General features: G+C 42.7%; 1 protein-coding gene across 1 annotated transcript in view; it reads left to right on the forward strand.

Annotated features, from left to right (window-relative positions):
* The window catches only part of CNGB3 (cyclic nucleotide gated channel subunit beta 3), a 140,586-nt gene that overhangs the window by 110,572 nt on the left and 6,744 nt on the right, over window positions 1-23,270 (forward strand). Inside the window, exons 11-14 of the mRNA XM_073329320.1 lie at window positions 3,257-3,416; window positions 4,197-4,294; window positions 6,424-6,507; window positions 10,726-10,844. Coding sequence (XP_073185421.1) covers window positions 3,257-3,416; window positions 4,197-4,294; window positions 6,424-6,507; window positions 10,726-10,844 — 461 coding nt within the window. The remainder of the gene's footprint in view (window positions 1-3,256; window positions 3,417-4,196; window positions 4,295-6,423; window positions 6,508-10,725; window positions 10,845-23,270) is intronic.

Raw genomic sequence — 23,270 nt, forward strand, 5'->3', positions numbered from 1 at the left:
CAAAATCTGGAACTGATTGCTCCCACCCTTCCTAAATATAACCACTGAAGGGAGGCCCCAGGGAAGTGGGGGAGGTGGATTGGAAAGCAAGACCACACAGCACACAGTTTGCAGCTCCTGTCTCATGGGGCTAGGCCTAGTTCCCCACTCCTGGCATTGCAACCTGATGGATAGGCTTGCAGCGCTTCTCAGGTTTAGCCCAGCTGCCAAATTTCCATGAGTGATGTTGTGACCCCATGTGCCAGGTCACAATGTCAGTCAGGTTTGGGAGTCCTCTGAAATAGGGACCCCTGGGCAAACTGCCCCTTTCCCTATCCTCCTTGCCCTCTGAGCAGCCCTCATTGCATTAAGTGTTATCGTTCTTAAAAACATGAATGGTACAACACTGCACTGAATACTGATGTATCTGCGGGTTATTTAGTGTTCCCCTGATTTTTCAAAGCTTTCACAGAATCATAGAAGATTAGGGTTAGAAGAGACCTCAGGAGATCATCTAGTCCAACCCCCTGCTCAAAGCAGGACCACCCCCAACTAAATCATCCCAGCCGGGGCCTTAAAAACCTCTAAGGATTGAGATTCCACTACCTCCCCAGTTAACCCAATCCAGTGCTTCACCACCTTCCTAGTGAAATAATCTTTCCTAATATCCAACGTAAACCTCCCCCACTGCAACTTGAGACCATTGCTCCTTGTTCGGTCATCTGCCACCACTGAGAACAGCCTAGCTCCATCCTCTTTGGAACCCCCATTCAGATAGTTGAAGGCTGCTATCAAATCCACCCTCACTCTTCTCTTCTGCAGACTAAATAAGCCCAGTTCTCTCAGCCTCTCCTTGTAAGTCATATGCCCCAGCCCCTAATCATTTTTGTTGCCCTCCTCTGCACTCTGTCCAATTTGTCCACATCCCCTTTCTGTAGTGGGGGGCCCAAAACTGAATGCAATACTCCAGATGTGGCCTCACCAGTGCTGAATAGAGGGGAATAATCACTTCCCTCCATCTGCTGGCAATGCTCCTACTAATGCAGCCCAATATGCCGTTAGCCTTCTTGGCAACAAGGGCACACTGTTGACTCATATCCAGCTTCTAGTCCACTGTAATCCCCAGGTCCTTTTCTTCAGAATTGCCGCTTAGCCAGTTGGTCCCCAGCCTGTAGCAGTGCATGGGATTCTTCTGTCCTAAGTGCAGGACTCTGCACTTGTCCTTGTTGAACCTCATCAGATTTCTTTTAGCCCAATCCTTCAATTTGTCTGGGTCACTCTGGACCCTATCCTATCCTCCAGCATATCTACCTCTCCCCCCCAGCATAGTGTCATCCACAAACTTCCTGAGAGTGCAATCCATCCCATCATCCAGATCATTAAGGAAGATGTTGAACAAAACCAGTCCCAGGATAGACCCCTGGGGTATTCCACTTAATACCGGTTGCCAACTAGACATTGAGCTGTTGATCACTACCCATTGAGAAGCCGTTGATCACTACCCGTTGAAGTCCTAAGAACGTCGTGTAACGGGGGATTTACTGTCTGCCATATGTTACAGTTACAAATTTGGCACATGTTAACCTGTGGTTAAGATTAAATCAGTGTTCTTATTTTCAATTCATCTGCATCCAGTTTTGAAAAAAAAAGCTGCAAAATTTCCAAATAGGCAGCAACAAAAGTTTTTTTCCAATATATTGGAGTTACATTTCAGATCCAAAGGTTTGAAAAGAACTTTCCTGGCTGCAGAAGAACAACAGTTATAGTTCCTACATGTGGCAGTGAGTCCTACTGGACTCCTGCAGAAATCCCTGTATGATAGGGAGTTCAAATGAAAAGGCAAACACCAGAACTGTTGCATTTAATTGTATTTCTATTGACCACAAGATTTGAAAAAGTTCAGCAAATCAAGTAAAAGAAGTGTGTAAGTCTCAAGTAAATAACAGGGTGTAAACCTCTAACTTCCTGGTAACACAAGGAGTGGAAAAAGAAATACTAAAACATCATGAAATAGACTATGCCTGCAGTATTTGCAATGCATCCAGCAAACACTGGAAGTATCAGCAGTGCACCTCTTCATATAAGAAATCTACCCTGATGATTAGATAAACTTGAAGAAATTCTGGATAAACAGCCAAATCATTGGGTATCTAGTTTGCAAGTCTAATATTTTTTTCATCTAATCTAGGTCCCTTATTAAAGTCCAGCAAATGACTCCTGCAATTGACTCTGTGCAAATGGACCACTCCACCAGTGCAGAGTCAATTGAAGGATCAAGGCCTAAATATAGATAAGCGAAAAGATACATGGATATCCAGTCAGTGGATAACGTCTGTATTTTCAAAGAGGTTTAAAGTTACTTGAAAAGTTCTTCTTTGTTACATTGGTGTAAATCCAGAGTAATTCCTATTGAGCTAAGTAGAGTTCCTCCAGACCTCGACCAGCGTGACAGCAGAATTTAGCCCACAATCATATTAGTAATTGGTCATCACAATGATATTTGAACATTCTATCAGAAATGTAACTGTACCTAGAGAATAGGGTTTTTCAAACATTAATGCATTTAAATTTTTAAAAAGTGATGTGACTTTTTTTTGTAGAAATGTTAAACTGTGCTCTTGTGCTAAGACCTTCAAGATCAATGTTCAGCACAAAGTTGATTTTATGCCTGATCAAAAAATATTTAACTCGGGAAACACTGACAAACTCTTATGTCTAGTGGCATCAACTGGTGTTAACACATTTTTAACTTGAGTTCTGATTTGCCATTGCATGCCAAACAAAGTGGGGCTTAATTATTGAATTTTAAAGGAACACCTTCAAATTAGAAATCATGCTTCCATCTGAAAATATTTTACCTACAAATAGCACAGGTTTCCTATAACTGGAACATTTACACTTTGTTTAATTTATGCATTAGACTGTATTTTTCACTCTAACTCTGAAACTTGAGACAGAAAAGTAAGTTTAAAATAGAAAAATATAAAAATCACAAACACTGGCAGGGGCATTCAGGGGTAGCTATGGTATGTGAAACTACTTCTAACATAAAGAAAAGGAGTACTTGTGACACCTTAGAGACTAACAAGTTGTCAATGTCCCTCTAAAATAAAAAACAGGTGAAAACAACTATTTAATGCAACTTAGTTTAAATCCATTCATTACCACTAACATATATTAACAAAGCAAAGTGTTTGTGCTTGGAAAATGACTGATCACTTAAAAACTGAGACTGTTACCACTGAAATGTGTTTGTAGTAATAACTGATATTTGCAGATGCGGGATGTAATTGGAGCAGCAACAGCAGGACAGAATTACTACCGTGCCAGCATGGATAACACCGTCTCTTACATGAACACCTATACAATTCCAAAAGTAGTTCAGAATCGTGTTCGAAGCTGGTACGAATACACATGGGACTCTCAAGGAATGCTGGGTAAGAGGACTCTCAAACTATACCATATCTGCTCATACACTGACTCACAGCAGAAATGTTCTGTTTAGATCCAAGGAATACATGGATCTCATTTGATCTCTTCTGAATGGTCTAGGGGGGGGTGAGAGAGACACACACCAGTTAACAAGCATCAAAAAAGCCAACCCAATGTGCTGTTTTGTAGGGCCTTCAGAAACACACTTATTATTTAGAGAAAAACCTGTACTGGAGTCAGTGGATTTAAGTGTTTCCTAATTGTTTTGTACAATTACATATTGTACTTTCATGCAGTAAAAGTGTAGTGTCTAAAGACGGATCACTAACCTGAACTTCTAGCAGCACAGCAAGTCTTCATTTATCGTAGTCTTCATATGCAGTTCCAAGACTACCTTGAATATTTGGAAATTAAGTTACACCCAGGATGAACACCTGTTGTAATACAATAGCTAGAGTTTTGGAATTCTCTTTTCTATATATAAAATATCTGGAGTCTAAAAATAATCAAGGGGTTTTCTCTTGTTTATCCATCTGTAATATGTTCTAGTTAGAGTTCTGAAGAATTGGTTTAATATATTGCACAATTTGTTAGTCTGAAAGAATATTCCTCTGTTAGATCTCATGTATGTTAGATTTAACTCAGTTAGGCTATTCTTCTGTACAAGGGAAAGGTTCATTTTTATTTTTTTTTAAATTCCCTTGCTGCTGCTCCTTTTCCTTCTTCCTTTGCATTTCCACTTTGTAATTAGGAATTTTGGGGTCTTTTTTTTTTCTCTCTTGCAGATGAATCAGAATTACTGGAGCAGATGCCAGCCAAAATGCAGTTAGCCATTGCAATTGATGTGAACTTTGCCATTGTCAATAAAGTTGACTTATTCAAAGCAAGTAGTTTTAAAGGAGAAAGGAGCAACGTGTTGTTCTTGTGAGCTATAAAATCTAGTTTTGCACATGTTGCAGTATTTAGGACCGTCTTTTCATTAGTTATATTAAAGTCAAAATAAGGTCAAGAGGTTGCCAAGTGAATGGAAGCTCATGGTTGGATTGAGCCAAGTGCCTGTCTCTTCATCCAAAGCAGAAGCCAAAAACGTTTGAGTGATACTGTGTTGTTATTTTAGTGCAGTTACATTGACATTATGGGCCAGATTCAGAGGTGGCAAATGGTGATGTAGTTTGCATGTCAATTTGGGGGTACAAGTAAGCCAAGGGGGCAGAAGGATGAGATTGTAGCAGGAACAATAACATTTGCACTGCTTCTGGGGTGCATGGGAAATATGGTTTTGTATTGTGGTTTAAATTAATTATTACTCAGAGTTCTGTATCAATATGCCTAGTAAGGAATCTATTTGTCAAAAAAACATTTCTGAATCTTTTTTGTTGTCTGTATTATTACAGACATATTTGCTGACAGGTATTTTGATATATGACCAAAAATAATTGAAACTGGTGTGATTATATTGTGTTATTTTGACAAACAAAATATGCAGAATTTTTCTGAATTTGAAAATATTGTGCGCAGAATTTTTATATTTTTGGCACCGAATTCCCTAGGAGTAATATAAATAAGTTGGTAGTCTTGCTTTGTGGCAGCCTCATAAAGATGACACATAACGTGCCTTTTTATAAAATGTTTTTGTCCCAGAAGCCATGACCATGCAATACACAGAGGGCTAGATTCTCTCCTGCCCCTGTGCTTTCCTTGGTGCATGAGATGGGAGAGGTGTCCAGCAGCTAATTACAGCACCACGAGTCTCCAGGCCAGCCCTGACACCACTTAGAGCTGCTGCCAGGCAGCTGCACCCCTGAGGTAGATCCTTAATGGACCCAACACAGTGGAGGATTGGCACAGAGTAGTGGAACTCTAACTTGCCCCTTATGCTAGGTTGGAGCAGAGTGCACAGCCTGACTGTGGAATTTGCTGCTGTGAATTTGTGGCCAGATTACCTTTTTATACCACCTGAGCAATTATACACCAGAGACTCGGGCCCACAGCTTTAACCATAGTATTGAACGCATTTAATTAGACCAGCACAAGAGTCACATACATACTGTGACAAAGTTCCTACTCTACCTTGGTGGGTCTTGTGCTTATTGGCAGATTTGCTCGCCTTGGAGTTTCATGGCAGCCCTCAGCTTGGGTGTTTTTCTGAACCCACAGTCCAGGTCGACTCCTCCTGTGTCTGATTAGGAGTTGGGAAGATTTGGGGGGAACCCGGGCGCACCCTCTACTCTGGGTTCCAGCCCAGGGCCCTGTGGAATGCAGCTGTCTAGAGTGCCTCCTGGAACAGCTGTGCGACAGCTACAACTCCTTGGGCTACTTCCCCATGGCCTCCTCCCAACACCTTCTTTATCCTCACCATAGGACCTTCCTCCTGGTGTCTGATAATGCTTGTACACCTCAGTCCTCCAACAGTCCGCGTTCTCGCTCTCAGCTCCTAGTGCCTCTTGCTCCCAGCTCCTCACACGCACACCACAAACTGAAGTGAGCTCCTTTTTAAAACCCAGGTGCCCTAATTAACCTGTCTTAATTGAATCTAGCAGCTTCTTGATTGGCTGCAGGTGCCCTAATCAGCCTGTCTTAATAGTCTCCAGAAGGTTCCTGATTGTTCTGGAACCTTCCCTGTTACCTTACCCAGGGAAAAGGGACCTACTTAGCCTGGGGCTAATATATCTGCCTTCTATTACTCTCCTATAGCCATCTGGCCCGACCCTGTCACAATACACAGACATCTCACAGTTAGAAAGACTATTCTTTCAAAACACAAGAGAAGATAGAGGTTGAGGCACTCAGATAATACCACGATAAGGGCCTTAAAGGTACCCAAATAGTTCCACCGACATTCTCTCTACCCTCCAGAAATTGACCTTTTTGATGCTTTAAATCCACACTCAGTACCTGAAGCATTAGCTTAACACACTCCTGTATTGCTATCTCTTGCTTCCCAGTATAAACCTCCTGGTAATCATTTCAAGTACTGCACAAGTATAGCAAAATTCTAATTATTTTTAACAGGGGTGTGATACTCAAATGATTTATGACATGCTGCTGAGACTGAAATCCATTGTGTATTTACCTGGTGACTTCGTCTGCAAAAAGGTGAGCTTGACTATTTGTTTTTCAAATGTAAAAATAATGAACATACTAGCACAAGAGTTCATCTGTAGGTCAAGAGTATACTTTAAACAAAATTAATCCTAGGTGAATTACATGTAATAAAAATAATTATGATATACGGAGTAATAATAATAGTGTGCTCTCAGGTTTCAAGCTGGAACAAGACAATATGGACTTTATTACTTATATTATCAAACATAAAATGTTGGTAGCCTAGGAAACTGCTTTGTATAAATACAAGTTATCTACTGACACACATCATTAAGTTTGAATATTTAAAATGGATACAGTGTGTTGCAGAAGTTAGAAGTTCAAAACTTCTGCGTGTATGCAGACATAAACAGACTACAGATCTTCATCTGAGATGTTGCAAGTGTTCAAATTAAACATTGCATGTGTGTTACCAGTTGTCATTATTTAGTACTTATATGGCAGTAGTGCTCTGAAACTCCAGTTACAGTCAGGCCCCATTGTTCTAGGTGCTGTACAAACCCATAGGAAGACAAAGTCCTTGCCCCAGAGAGCTTACAATTTAAGTTCTGGATGCTGCAAAGATGTACAGTCATGATTAACTCTCTGCATTGTGTGCAGTCCCATTGATTCAGTGGGACTACTCATGGTGCACACAGTTAAATATGTGCATAAATTACTCCTGGGGGTATTCTGTGCTCCTACCATCCACAGAATTCTTTGCTGCCTTGCAGAAAAATGGGGGAGCAAAGAAATGTGTGTGGAACATGCACCCCTTCCCTGGAGCAGCTGGCAGATGCAGATCACCACGGGGCGGGGGCAGGGAGGGGGGAAGGCTGGGTGTGCATGCGTCTGTGGAGAGACCTTAAAGGGGCAGGGCTGGGCACATGTCTGTGTGCGAACCAGCGAGAGATACTCACTCTGTCTCTCTCACATGCTATTGGGGCGTCCCCAGCTTGGAGGGGTAGGGCTGTGTGAGGCAGTCTCTGTCACTGAGGCAGAACAGAAATGTAACAAGTAAGCAGGCAGGCTGCTAATGTTCCCATTGTCAGTGAATTGTTCCCATTCTTAGTCAATTCCCCCAGGAGCCTAAAAAATGTGTAAAAGTTTGAAGGCTCCTTTACATTGCCAGAGTGGTGTAAAGGAGCCTTATTGTAAGTGACAGGGAATCCTCATCTGGGAAGATCTATGTGCTTTCTCGCTTTTTTCCTGTGCCAGAGAGGCACAGGGGGGTTAGATTACAGCTCAGGATCTATTTTACTTACCCATTTTTAAAAAATGCAGGACAATAAATTAACAAAATACATGACCCTGGTGTGATTATATTGCATTATTATGATAAATAAAATATGAAGAATTCTGCAGAATTTTTAATTTGTTGGAACAGAATTCCCCCAGAGAGTAATAAGTAAGGATACGACTTTGTCACAGAGGTCAGGGATTCCGTGACTTTACTGGACCTCTGTGACTTTGGCTTCAGCTGTCAGCAGTGGGAGCAGAGCTGCGGCTGTGCATCCCCAACCCGCAGTTTTGTCCAGAGCTGGGGCTGTGTGAGCCCCCCTCGCAGCAGCAGCAAGAACGGGGACTGTGCGCTCCTGACCCGCAGCTTCAGCGGGGGCTGGCAGGGGCTCTGTGTCCTCTTTCCCCCCCATAACTTTAGCCAGGGCCAGAGTCAGGACTGTGTGCTCCCTGCCTTCCCTTCTGTGGCTATGGCTGGGGCTGGAGTCGTGGCTATGTGCCCCTGCCCTGCAACTTTGGCAGGATCTGGAGCCGGGGCTGTGCCCCCCATGGTGGCGGGGCTGTCAGTCCCCGCCCTGGGGATTCAGGTGTCATTCCTTCCCCCCGCCCCCACAGCCCTCCGTTCTTTTTAGTAAAAGTCACGGATAGGTCCAGGCTTCCATGAATTTTTGTTTATTGCCTGCAGCTTGTCCGTGACTTTTACTAAAAATAACCATAATAAAATCTTAACCTTATGTATAAGTTTTGAAGGCTCAGATCAGTAGGCCTGCCCATGTGGTGCTCACTGCAGGACTGGGACCTCAGACACGAAGTAATGTAAGGTGGTCGGGTGGGTGGAAAGGGATACAATCTCATCTGTTTCAGAGTAACAGCTGTGTTAGTCTGTATTCGCAAAAAGAAAAGGAGTACTTGTGGCACCTTAGAGGCTAACCAATTTATTTGAGCATAAGCTTTTATGAGCTAAAGTTCACTTCATCGGATGCATACTGTGGAAAATACAGAAGATCTTTTTATACACACAAACCATGAAAGAATGGGTGTTTACAAGCTATTACCAACAGGAGAGTGGGTTTGTGTGTGGGGGGGGGGGGAGAAACCCTGGATTTGTGCTGGAAATGGCCCAACTTGATTATCATACACATTGTAAGGAGAGTGATCACTTTAGATAAGCTATTACCAGCAGGAGAGTGGGGCGTGGGGGGAAAGAAAACCTTTTGTAGTGGTAAACACCCATTTTTTCATGGTTTGTGTGTATAAAAAGATCTTCTGTACTTTCCACAGTATGCATCCGATGAAGTGAGCTGTAGCTCACGAAAGCTTATGCTCAAATAAATTGGTTAATCTTATCTGTTCAAGTTTACATATATTGCTTTACTTAGATTGTAGGCTCTTTGGGGCAGGGACTGCCTTTTTGCCCTGTGTCTGCACAATGGGGTCCTGATCAATGGCTAACGTTTCTAGGCACTACTGTAGTACAAATAAAATAATAATAGATTAAAGCCTTGATCCTGCAATTAGATTCAGGTGGTCTTCCCCAGCAACTAAGCCCTAGAAATACATATATTGCTTTACACAAGCATGATGTTTAGTAAATGGCTTACTAAAAGAGCAAGGCTTTTGTGTTGCTCTAATAAAATATATCATGGCCAGTAATGACACATTAATTCAAAGCTGCAGCTGTAATTGGAACTGAATATAGAATTGTAAAGAAAGGACATAGTTGGGTAGATAAGAGTTGCAAATACAGAAACACTGACCCACCACTGCTCTATTCGCTCTAATGGCAATGTGCGCTGGAGGAATGGGAATCAAACCCTGAAAATTTCAGTCCTGGCTCTACCACTGACTGCTGGTGTGTGGCTTTACTGAAATCACTTCACTTCTCTTCCTCTGTTTCCCAGCTGTAAAATAGGAATGATAATCATTCACCTCGCTTCAAGGGATGTTGTGTGAGGATTGTTAAGTTAATGTGTGTAAAGCCCTTTGAACATATAAAACATGTGAGTGTCCTATATTTTTCTATCATGCTACACTTTAGCCCACTAGGTGACTTCAGTATGGCTAGAATTTGTCATAAATACAATCTCTCCATCCTTTGTATCCAGGTAAAATCTACTTCATTTTGGATGCTAATTAAACAGCTAGCAAAGGCTCAAATTCACTGGTAAATATGCAAGAGACAGCAGAAGCTTTGATTGGTTAATTATTCTTGATTTTCCTTTTAAATTATGGAAATGATCATTAGAAAAAAATTTAAAATGCTGAAGTACTTTTAAATGCACAGTGTATGGCTCTTCTTAGATACATTAACGTTAATATATCAAGTCAGATCAGATCCCTTCAGAATTAGTTCATGTTAGTGCTAACTAAAACACCGTGATAATTATCTACTTCATCCACTCATGACTAGGCTGTGATACACATGCTGTTACCCCTTTTGACCTGAGCAGTTATACAAGGATCTCGTGGGTTGTTTCCATTAGGAGGAGAAATTGATGATGGAATCAAGTATTTCCTTAATGAATCCTGTTTATTTACAAACAATATTACCCAAAGTCCTGTTTCGCTGAACACAGGAGGAGTCAAACAGCAGGAGACATTTTACTTGCTCACAGTTCCAAGCCCTTTCTAGCCAGCACTAAGCCCAAAACCATGCTCTCAGCTTTTTCTTAGAGTCATGTTATCAGTACATTCATGGCTGTGTCTGGTGCTTCCTTGTCTTACATTTATCCAGACTGAAGGGTAAGGAGTTATACACCCACCAGCTTCAGCAAGGTTTATCCAACACCCAGGATCATAATGCCTTACACAACTAGTCCCTTCAAAATCAATGAGACTGCCTGTGGAGTCAGGTGTTACTCATTGTGAGTAAAGGTATCACAATCTAGGTCTTATTCCCCATAATGGTGGGAAACATGCATATGACAAACAGGGTCTGTTAAGAGGCATTTGTCAGACTATTCTACTCAAAGTGTGATGTTTCTGCTTCAGGGAGAGATTGGCAGAGAGATGTACATCATCAAGCAGGGAGAAGTTCAAGTGCTTGGAGGCCCAGATGGCACAAAAGTCCTGGTTACCCTGAGAGCAGGAGCTGTATTTGGAGAGATAAGGTAATCCAGTAACTGTTTATAATGTTGTTTTATAGAGCTGCTCTAAGACTCAACAAGAACAAAAATCAACCAACAAATAATTCTATGAAATTTGCCATCTTTCAATAAGTACTACATCTGATTAATAGTATTTTTCTCCATTTGGCTTTTTCATGTAACAAATCACACTAGTTGCCACTGGGAAAGTGTGACATTGGGGTTGGAAGCAGGCAACTCCCCCCCAAAAAATGGCTAACAATGTGTGATCTACAATATGTTTTTTTCCCATTAAAGCTTATGCCAAAATAAATCTGTTAGTCTTTAAGGTGCCACCGGACTCCTTGTTGTTAATATGAAACTCATTCACAATCAGTGGGTTAGGACAGTCCAAGAGAAGATACCTATTAAGGGGATGAAAGTGTACAAAGGAAAATGTAATCTCAACATCAGGGGGAAATTCCCTAGCAGTGAGATCTCTGAGCCTGTGGAACAGTGACTAATGTGTAATCGCATTTTCAAACTAGACTGGGTAAAGTATTTAGGAATATACTAAGGGAATTCTCCCCCCTAGTTTAGATGGTTTAAACACAGGGATTGGCAATCTTTGGCACACAGGCCATCAGGGAAATCCGCTGGCAGGCCAGGACAGTTTGCTTACCTGCAGCATCCACAGGTTCGGCCGATCACAGCTCCCACTGGCCACCGTTCGCCATTTCAGGCCAATGGGGGCTTCAGAAAGCGGCGGCCAGCGCATCCCTCAGCCCTCGTCGCTTCCCACAGCCCCTGTTGGCTTGGAATGGTGAACCGTGGCCAGTGGGAGCTGCAATTGGCCGAACCTGCAGACGCTGCAGGTAAACAAACCGGCCTGGCCCGCCAGCAGATTTCCCTGACGGGCCACGTGCCAAAGGTTGCTGATCCCTGGTTTAACACATTCCCCAGCTCCAGTTTCTACGTTTCAGTGTAACCACATTTGTTTTATTGCTTGCAGTCTCTCAGCATGTTTAGGCAGCAGATATTGAAAATCAATTATCCTTTTTACTAGGGGAAAAGAGCTACAATGAAAAACTATTTAGGAGCCTACACATGGATTTAGAAGCTAGGCACTCAGGTTTGAAAATATAAGCAGTATTTATTTAAAAGTATGTATACCAGAAAACAGTACATTTAACAGTAAAGTATACCAGAAAATATTTTTTGGAATGGTCCTTTTAGAAGGCATAATTCTTCTAAGATTCCAATGTACAATATCCCTATTTTCTAATTAATTGCAATGCAAGTATCTATGAACTCTTCTATGTCACATTTACCCTTTGGCCAAGCCCAAGACTGGGTGTACCTCCTGTTAAGGTCTGCATGAAGAGTAGTAACAGAATGTAGGAGCTGCTGCATGTGATAAAATGGAATCTTGATTTCTTCCAGCTGCCACCCTGTTATTGTTAATCCCCTTGCCGGAAACTTTAATCTGCTTTTGAAAATTGGTAAACAGCTCTGTGCCAAGTTTAAATTTATCCTCTACTTAATTTATCTCTTGTGGTGGTGGAAACATGCCAGTGTATTTAATGATGTGCATACAGTACTTGCCAATGCTCAAATCTGCAAATAGCAAACACCTGACTGAAAGTTTCCCATAGATACAGGGCGCTTTTTATATAAATGGAAAATAAACCTATACCAGCTGTTCAAGAGAAAGATGTCTATTTTTTCAGTTGAATCTTCTTTGTGACAATATAACATGTAAGCAAAGCTGAAAATTTATATGTTATGTATGTATGTAGAGATGGGAAGTTGTCATTTTTCAGAAACACTTGGGTACTAAAAAAAAACAAAAAAAAAAAACTGGACACAAAGGCCTGGTCTACACTACGGGGTTAGGTCAAATTTAGCCGCATTAGGTCAATTTAAAAATGACTGCATCCACACAACCAATCCCGTTCCGTCAACCTAAAGGGCTCTTAAAATTGACTTCTGTACTCCTCCCCGACGAGGAGAGTAGCACTAAAATCAACTTTTCTGGGTCAAATTTGGGGTAGTGTGGACACAAATCGACAGTATTGGCCTCCGGGAGCTATCCCAGACTGCTCCAATGTGACCGTTCTGGACAGCACTTCAATGCACTAGCCAGGTACACAGGAAAAGCCCTGGGAACTTTTGAATTTCATTTCCTGTTTGGTCAGCATGGCAAACTCAGCAGCAGAGGTGACCATGCAGTCCACCCAGAATCATAGAATGTTTCTACGCTCCCCCTATTCATCTCCATCCCTGAGGTTATCGCAGATTAGAAGGTGAGAAAAAGCACTCACGATGACATGTTTTCCGAGCTCATGCAGTCCTCCCGCACTGATAGGGCACAGCTTAATGCATGGAGGCATTCAGTGGCAGAGGCCAGGAAAGAATTCAGTGAGCGCTAAGAGCGGAGGCAGGACGCAATGCTGAGGCTAATGGAGGAGCAAATGGACATGATGCAGCATCTGTTGGAGCTGCAGGAAAGCCAACAAGAGCACAGACCCCCGCTGCATCCACTGTATAACCACCTACCTTCTTCCCCATGTTCCATAGCCTCCTCACCCAGACGCCCAAGAATGTGGTGGGGGGATGGGAGGGGGAAGGCTCTGGGCACCCAGCCACTCCACCCCAGAAGGCTGTCATTCAAAGACTTTGATTTTTAGTGTGGCTACAGTAAGCAATGTGGCCTTGTCCTTCCCTCCTCCCCACCCCACCCAAGCTACCTTGTCAGTTTTCTCTTTCTTTTTTTTTAAAATTAATAAAGAAAGAATGGTTTCAAAACAATAGTTACTTTATTTTGAAGGGGGGAGGGTGGTTGGCTTACAGGAAATTAAAATCAATAAGGCGGGCGGGTTTGCATCAAGGAGGAACACACACAACTGTCACACCAAAGCCTGGCCAGTCATGAAACTGGTTTTCAAAGCCTTTCTGATGTGCAGCGCGCCTTGCTGTGCTCTTGTAATCGCCCTGCTGTCTGGCTGCTCAAAATCGGACACCAGGCGATTTGCCTCAGCCTCCCACCCCACCATAAATGTCACCCCTTTACTCTCACAGATGATATGGAGCACATAGCAAGCAGCAATAACAATAGGAATGTTGGTTGCGCTGAGGTCTGACCTAGTTAGCAAACAGCACCAGCAAGCTTTTAAACGTCCAAAAGCACATTCTACCACCATTCTGCACTTGCTCAGCCTATAGTTGATTTTGGAATTGGGGAGCTTGTGTGGGGGAAGATCAAGGGCTTCTCCTGGTGGCCTGCAATCATAGTCTCCTACAGAGTCATGTCCCAACATCAGGCAATCTCCGGAATGCGCTGCGTGCAATGATTCAGGGATGGGAAGTACTCCAAGGTTTCAGCAGACAAGCTGGTGGATCTGATGGCTTTTAGGCAGCATTTCAACCACTACACGTTTAATAAGCTAGTCTCCTATCAACGAGCCATACACCAGGCCCTGGAGGTTGCTAGGAGCCGGGCAGGGAAGACGTTCCCAGAACCCCTGGCCAAGCGGCTAAAAGCTAACTTCTGCAACAACAGCAAGGAGCGGGTGGAGGAGGACCAGAGCAGAGAGCAAATGTTTCCGAAGTCACAAACAACAACAGGAGCCTTGAAGACAGTTTATTGTGTGGGAGAAAAAACCTAGCCACATTCCACCCGCTGTTTGAGGGGGGCCTTTGCCAGACTTGCAGGGATCGATTCCTGGAGCTCTTCTACATGTACAACGAAGATGGGTACCAGTCCTACTGCACTGTCTGCTGCAAAGGCAAGGAGCTGCTGCTGTGTAGCAATGCCAGCTGCTGTAGGTGCTTCTGTGTCAAATGTTTGGAGGTCCTGGTAGGACAAGGTACCTTGGCCAAGGCAAAAGAGCAAGCCCTGGAGCTGTTACATGTGTCAACCACAGAAGTGCTATAGGGTGTTACAGCACTGACTGAATTGGAATGTATGGCTGCAAGACTTCTTCACCAGCGACAAAGGACAGGAATATGATGCACTTAAAATCTAAAAAGGTGCACACATTTCCCAGAGTCACTACCTTTGATAACAGAACATCAATGATCGCATTGGCTACTTGGATCACAGCAGCCCCCACACTAGACTTGTCCACAACAGCAGCAGTGACGGTGAGCTTAGCGGGCTCTGTGCTTGCCGTGGTATGGCGTCTGCATGGGTAACCCATGAAAAAAGGCATGAAACGATTGTCTGCCGTTGCTTTCATGGAGGGAGAGGCGACTGACAACATGTACCCAAAACCACCTGCGACAATGTTTTTGCCCCATCAGGCACTGGGAGCTTAACCCAGAATTCCAATGGGCAGCGGAGACTGCAGGAACTGTGGGATAGCTACCCACAGTGCAACGCTCCGAAAGTCGATGCTAGCCACGGTAGTGAGGACGTACTCCGCCGACTTAATGCGCTTAGTGGGGACATACACAATCAACTGTATAAAATCAATTTCTAAAAATTGACATTTATAAAATCGACCTAATTTCATAGTGTAGACATATCCCAAGTCTAGAAAAATGTGTTCAGGAATGGACATCACTCTTGCTTCTACTGCGGAATTTTTCTTCAGCTGGAAAAATCTAAAATGTCATAGAGCAATAACATGTTCACTCACATGTCACCAGCTTTTGGATTAGCCAATTAGACACCAGATGAACACTGATTCATTCCTATAGAAGAAATAATTAAGAGTTAAGGAAATCTTTAGACCTATCTAGTCCTGCTGTAACACAGTGGAGTTACACCAGGGAAGTATTTGGCCAATTAAATTTGTCTACTAACTTGGGGCGCTTTTCCAACTTTTGAATCAATAAAGATGTCTCAAGCAACTGGATGTTTCCACTTGAGGCACACACAATGACCAAGGTCATTTTCCCAGCAAGTATTTACTCTTCCTGAAATGATCATTTATGGTAGATGAAATCCCCACTCCTGGAGACAGCATATGATCCTTAGAGAAATACAAATACAGGCATGCAGTACTCTGGACTTAAACAGCAGGCAGTGGGTGGGCCTGAGAAGGAGGAAATACTCAGCAGCTGGCAGATGTTCCTAAATTTGGAGGAAAGCAAACAGCTGAACCACTCAGCACATCACTGGGGAATCATTATCACCTGTGTGGCAGTATGTTCGAAATAATGGGTTTATACAGTGGCCCTCTGTCAAGGTGCTTTGAGTGCTTTACAGCAGGAAAAATAAAATACCTTCCTTAATGGAGCTGATCAACTGAAATGCTGTTATTGCATAGCAATTGTGTTTACCTATTTGTCTGGCTATTCACAACACACTAGTCACCATGGTATCAGAGTGCCTTGCTCACTTTGATCTCTGCCTCAGGACTTGTTTGCAGAAACATATCAACCCTTCCCCGTCTCGTTAACTTGTTTAATAGAATGGTATAAAATATACCCACTGTTTAATCATATTTTTATTCAAATTGCATATAAATCATTAAAAAAAATCTCTCACTGGGAAGAAAAAATAGTTACTGAAGGAAACCAAACATTCCGGTTCATTGTGAGACTCTAGAAACTTTTAAAATGTGTCCATGTTTTTGCTGAACTGTACCATAGAGTCCAATTTAAGTCTCGTGTTTAAATGGGTCCTTTTACGGCCTGTTTTATTTGTAAGAAAACTAGGGACAGAGACTGGAAGCGGTCTTCAATTTAATGTTTCACTACAATGGCAATATAACTTTTGTGGGTGGCTAGCAGAAATTTTCAGAGGTATAAATGGGAAATAGGCACCCATTAACTTTCAAGAGGAGTTGGGTGCATAATAGCCCTTTGTCTCTGAAAATTTCCCCCTTCATGATAATGGTGTTAAAATCCACAGTGTGCTACGTACTTTCCCTACATAGGACGACAGATCCTTCGCCAAAGAACTTCCAGTTTAAAAAGTGTGGGGGAGACGAACAAACATACAATGATTTTTTAAACTACATATCAGTATCCTCAACTGCCCTGTACCTCGCTGATATTAGATGGGTAATTTCTCATAGGTCATCATCAATCATCATGTTCCTATTACGCCTCTGGCATTTAGGGCAGTGACAAAGCTCCTCCACTCCTGTCGGTTTCTGGCAAGTCTTTTAATGGTTCCCCAGCTGTGCCCCAGGTTTTTCAGCATGGCTTCCACAGCTCTTCACCATGTTCTTTTCGGGCAGCCTCATTTTTGCTTGCCTTCAGGTGTTCATCTTATTGCTACTCTGGTGATGGAATCAGTTTCCATCTGAAGCACATGACCGATACTTCTCCAACGCTTCCTGGCAATGATGATGCTCAGATCCTTTTGGCTGCACTGTGTCAATAGATCTTGGTTTGAGATTGTTCTGGGCCAAAAGATACGGAGGATTTTTCTGAGGCAGGTTGTATGGAATGAAGACAGTTTGGACATGTCAGACTTTCTAATTCCCCAGCATTCTGCTCTATAAAGTAGTGTTGAAAGTATGCAGCTCTGATATATCATCAAAATACAACACCAAAACCGAACTCAAGATTCCTCAGAGTTGCGTACTTTCAACACTACTTTCTCATAGGTATCACCAGAAAAATCAATTGATGTGGGATTTAGAGAAGGTAGTAGTGGCCTTACAGATTACTTCAATGGGAGAGGAGTAGCATAGAAATAAGTAGACACATATTTGTAGGGTAGGTAAAATGATGATACAAAATGATTCCAATAAATTCTAGACCTTTCTCTGCTTTTAAATAGAAACTAGGAATAATATATTTAAATGTAAATGAACACTGTGATGCAATATAAAAAGTAATCTAATCTAATGATAGTCTAATCATTACAGGCTAAATTCTGCACAGAACAATAGCAGAAGCAAATCCAGGAGTCCAGGCAAACGTGATCCTGCAATAATGGGAGTCTTGTTGCACAGTCATCCAGTTACTCCATCCGAGTAGCAGGGGTTATTCCAAGGAGGGAGAGCATAGTTAAGGACCCCCTTATCACAAGGAAGATCATGCATTAAGCTACATCAGCTCACACACCCATTTACTGCCTAGCCTACGCTCTCTCCATTTCTTATCGTGTGCATATCAGTAAGGGAGTGGATGGGCAGCACAGTTAGTCAAAAAACTGTCCAGTGGAACAGTTTTCCATCAGAAAATGCTGCTTTAACAAAATCAAAGTGTTCTAGGAATAGATCAATTTTATTGAAATTTTCAATGAAAAAACTCTACGTTTCATTTCACCTTTATTGTTTTGGCTTTTATATTATTTATAACATAAAACCCCAAACATTTCAACCTTAACAAAATGTTTTGATATGGGCAGAATGAAATATTTCATTTCACCACAAATTCTGAGATTGACTTGTTGACTAAATTTAGGACTATGTCAAATCTTGGCACATCTCATGGGATGGTGTCATAATTATAAAGGGAAGGGTAAACACCTTTAAAATCCCTCCTGGCCAAAGGAAAAACCCTTTCACCAGTTTATAAGATGCCACTAGTACTTCTTTTCTTTTCACCAGTAAAGGGTTAAGAAGCTAGGATAACCTTGCTGGCACCTGACCAAAATGACCAATAAGGAGACAAGATACTTTCAAAAGCTGGGGAGAGGGAGAAACAAAGCCTCTCTGTCTGTCTGTATGCTGCTTTTGCCGGGGACAGAACAGGAATGGAGTCTTAGAATTTAGTAAGTAATCTAGCTAGATATTCGTTAGATTCTGATTTCTTTAAATGGCTGAGAAAAATAAGCTGTGCTGAATGGAATGGATATTCCTGTTTTTGTGTCTTTTTGTAACTTAAGGTTTTGCCTATAGGGATTCTCTGTGTTTTGAATCTAATTACCCTGTAAGGTATTTACCATCCTGATTTTACAGAGGTGATTCTTTTTAGTTTTTCTTCCATTAAAATTCTTCTTTTAAGAAACTAAATGCTTTTTCATTGTTCTTAAGATCCAAGGGTTTGGGTCTGTGGTCACCCATGCAAATTGGTGAGGATTTTTAATCAAGCCTTCCCCAGGAAAGGGGGGTGTAACGTTTGGGAGGATTTTGGGGGGAAAGACATTTCCAAACGGACTCTTTCCTAATAATACCGGTTAGACGTTTGGTGGTGGTAGCGAAAGTCCAAGGGCAAAAGGTAAAATAGTTTGTTCCTTGGGGAAGTTTTAACCTAAGCTGGTTAAAAATAAGCTTAGGAGGTTTTCATGCAGGTCCCCACATCTGTACCCTAGAGTTCAGAGTGGGGAAGGAACCTTGACAGATGGAAATTCTGTTTTTCAATCAGCTTCAGCATACAGGGTGCTGGCGGACTTCCTGCTCAGTGTTGAGAACTAGGCCTTTCTTGGGTCCCTCTGTCACTCTATGTGCACTTGTGCTAGAGTGCAACTATGCTGCTGGGCAACACAACAGCAGTTTCAGAATCAATCTTATCCCCGGGAAAGGTAACACTGTATGATTGTCAATTGTCAGAGGCAAATTGAGAAATGGGGAGGCACAAGGATGGCAATTTGATGCTTCTAAACCCTTATAAAAATTGCTACGTGTCCAAAATGCAACATCTCACATGAATGATATTACAGCATTTTGGGGTGATTACTGTGGCAGAGAAGATTTTCTTCATAAGGAAAGTAAGGCAGAAAAGATAAGGTTCCCCATTAGGGAGCATTGGAAATTAGAACATCTAAAGCTGTTGTAAGGCAAGTTGCATCATTTAAAAAAGCTCAGGTAACCCAACTCTATGATAATTCTTGGTCCGCTAGCCAAAAGGGGCCCCGTCATGCCCTCTGTGCTCCCATCCCTAAGCAAAGCTGAATTTGTCTGAGCAAGGACTGCCTAACCAAGCCATATATACTTATTTATAAAACTCGCTGCACATCTGGGTCTTGCTAATGGGAAAGCTGATTCTTCAACCCTAGTTTGCGTCATTACAGAGCCTCTTGCTTGGAAAGTGTCAGAATGATGGTTCCAGCCGAGACGGTGCTGTTCACAGAACAGCAATATCAAAACTCAGAGCTGCCCTGGAAATGTTTTTGATATCCATATGTAGTTAGTAAATACATGTTTATCTATCTGAGGCCTCATACAGAACCACTGCAGGAAAAAGCCGGGAAGTACTAGATTCTAATTTGAAGTCAGATACTGGCTGACCATGTGTCCTTGACACAAGTCACCTTATCTCCTGCAATCTCTCTACCACTAGCAGAGCTGGGAGATTGAAACTGGCACTAAAGCTGCGTCTCCTCAATGAACTGTTGCAGTTTTAGTTACTTTGCCTCTTATTTAATGTAAAACACTGAGATCTACTGCTCACAAGCACTATATACAAGTTAGGCATTTTTGTTTATTTAAATGTTTTCATTATTTTTCTGTGGTATAGAGAGGGAGGGCTGTTGCAAGCAACTCAGCTAAGGAGCAAATCATTTTTTTTTTTACTGTTTCTTTGCTCTTTCAAAGGTCCTTACCCTCCCTATCCATCTGTGATGATTTGGGGTGCTGTCTGTACCACTTCTGAATAGTGGATTTTTTTAAAATTGTACCACAAAATTACTCTGAATGTATGTGACTGCACCATGAGTTAGCATAGTTGTGTCACATCTCTGCCAGGATGGACACAATGGTATGTGATCAGTACTCAACAATTGTCTATTCAGAGTAAAATATCTTGGGACAATGGGTTTGCTCGAGCTGGGAGAAGAAACTTCCTCCTCTGGCTGAAGGGAGGCGGGTCTGGGAGTGGAAATTTACCAAAGGGCAGAATAGAAGAAGCAGATGACCATAGCAGGAGTCAGTAAAGGGACTCATGTCGAGAACTGGAGGAGAGAGCCATTTTATACCGCATTACGATGAAGGAAGCTGCCACAGGAACAGAAAAGGCAAGCAAGGGGAGGATTCTGCCTACCTGACAGAACACAGATGATCCTCCAAGGACTCCCAAGAGAAGGGTGAGCTAGTGTGGGGCACTATGTTGAGGATATGTACTGACATCTTTGACGGAGGGTCATTGGCTTACTGGATTGGAACAGAGCAGTAGATGTGATTTATCTTGATTTTAGTAAGGCTTTTGGCATAGTCCCATGACATCCTCATAAGCAAATTAAGGAAATGTGATCTAGGTGAAATTACTATAAGATGGGTGCACAACTGGTTAAAAATCTGTACTTCTAGAGCAGTTATCTAAGGGTTGTTGTCAAACTGTGGGGTGGGGAGAGGCGTCAGGCCTGAGTCCAGTACTATTCAATTTTTCCATTAACAACTTGGGAAACGTAGTGGAGAAGATGCTTATAGAATTTGCAGATGACACCAAGCTGGGAGGGGTTGCAAGCACTTTGGAGGACAGGTTTACAATTCAAAATGACATTGACAAATTACAGAATTGATCTGAAATCAACAAGACAAATGTAAAGTACCACACTTACACCGGAAAAATCAAATGCACAACTACAAAATGAGGAATAACTGGTTAGGGGGTAGTACTGCTGAAAAGGGTCTGGGTTTATAATGGATCACAAATGCAATGAGTCAAAAATGTGATTCAGTTGCAAAAAAAGAGGGGGGGGCTAATATTCTGGGGTGTATAAACAGGAGTATTGTCTGTATGTCATGGGAGGTATTGGTCTCGCTCTACTAAGCCCTGGTCAGGCCTCAACTGAGCACTATGTCCAATTCTGGGCATCACTCTTTAGGAAATATGTGAATAAATTGCAGAGTCCAGAGGAGAGGGGGAAAAGAAAAAAAAAGATTTAGAAGGTTTCGTAAACCTGAGGAAAGGTGAAAAGAACTAGAAATGTTTAGTTGGGAAAAGAAGATTGAGGGGGAGATCTTCAGATATGTTAAGGACTGTTATAAAGAGGATGGTGATCAATTGTCCTCCAGGCCCACTGAAGGCAGAACAAGAAGTAAGGGGGTTAATCTGCAGCAAGAGAGGTTTAGGTTAGATATTAGGAGAAACTTTCTAACTACAAGGGTAGTTAAGCTCTGGAATAGGCTTGCAAGTGAGGTGGTGGCTCCCCATCATTGGAGGTTTTTAAGAACAGGTTGCACAAACACCTGTCAGGAGTGGTTTAGATTTACTTGGTCCTGCCTCAGTGCAAGGAGCTGGACCTCATGACTTCTAGAGGTCCCTTCCAGTCTTACCTCTGTAAGGCCATGTCTACACTTACCAGAGATCGACGCTGCTGTGATCGATTTAGCAGGAGTCGATTTAGTGGGTTTGGTGAAGTGTCTCCTGTCGACGCAGCAGTGTAGATGCTGCGGTAAGTTGACCTAAGCTACGTCGACTCCAGTTACATTATTCATGTAGCTGGAGTAGCATAATGTAGGTCGACTTACTGCAGTAGCGTAGACAAGGCCTCCAATTGTTTTCTACATTATCTGTACTCTATGTACTTTATCTGTTAAGTCAAGAGCAATGGTGCTACAGTCGGTGCAAAGCCAGTCTACCAGTATGTGTTAAGCATCCACAAATACCATATTGCCCCTGGGAGAGTTAAACTCTTGTGTGGTATGCTGGGAGCGGTGTGTGCTAAAGTACCAGGGAGCCTGAAGGGTCAGCACCCCACTGAGAGTTTCAGCACTCAGAGCAGAGTGCCAGGTAGAAGGTTTGTACTCCGAGTGTGTGCCTAAGGGCCCCGAGATTGGGGCAATGGCTCCAGAAGCTTAGGGCATCCCAAGGGAAGCAGAGCACAGACTTGGACTCCACTCACAGCAGTCTTAGTGGGTGGCCAAGAAGGGGCACTCGCGAAGATCTCCTTTCCTTATTGTTAAACCTTTCCCTTTCCAGTGCCAGGTGTGATCTTTCATCGGCTCGCAGAGTTATCACTGTGCATCCCATCACCCCAGCTTTCACAACATTTAGGGTACATCTATGCTACAATAAAAGACCTGCAGCACAGCAACAGATAACCTGGTTCAGCTGACTTTGACCCACGGGCCTAAAAAGAGCAGTGTCGATGTTTGGGCTCAGGCTGGAGCCCGGGCTCTGAAACCCCACAAGGGGGAGTGGGTCTCAGAGCCTGGGCCCCAGGCTGAGCCCAAACATCAACACTCATTTTTAGCCCTGCAGCCCGAGCCCTGCAAGCCTGAGTCAATTGACCTGGGTTCTGAGATTCAATGCAGAGGGGTTTTACTGCAGCATATACATACTCTTATGAGCCATCATCAGGGCACTGTTTCAGTAAAATAAAATCAGAGCATTTTGAATTCCTCATGCAGTCAGGCATCAGAGTTTTGGGTGTCAGGATTTTAAAAATGTACAGATTTGGTGTGTCAAGACTATGCCCTGTCAGCCCAGGTTGATCCAGTCTCACTGTTAGCCTAGAACAATGAACACGCATGTTTTACTCCTTCCTAGCTGTATACTACAAGGATGAACTCCTGACCCCATTGAGATCAATGGCAAAACTCATATTGACTTCAATAGGACTGGGATTTCAACCAAAGTCTCCAACTGCCCACAAACGAGTAAACAGAGTTTGATCCAGGC

Source organism: Lepidochelys kempii, chromosome 2 (genome assembly GCF_965140265.1).
Source record: "Lepidochelys kempii isolate rLepKem1 chromosome 2, rLepKem1.hap2, whole genome shotgun sequence".
Taxonomy (NCBI): Eukaryota; Metazoa; Chordata; order Testudines; family Cheloniidae; genus Lepidochelys; species Lepidochelys kempii.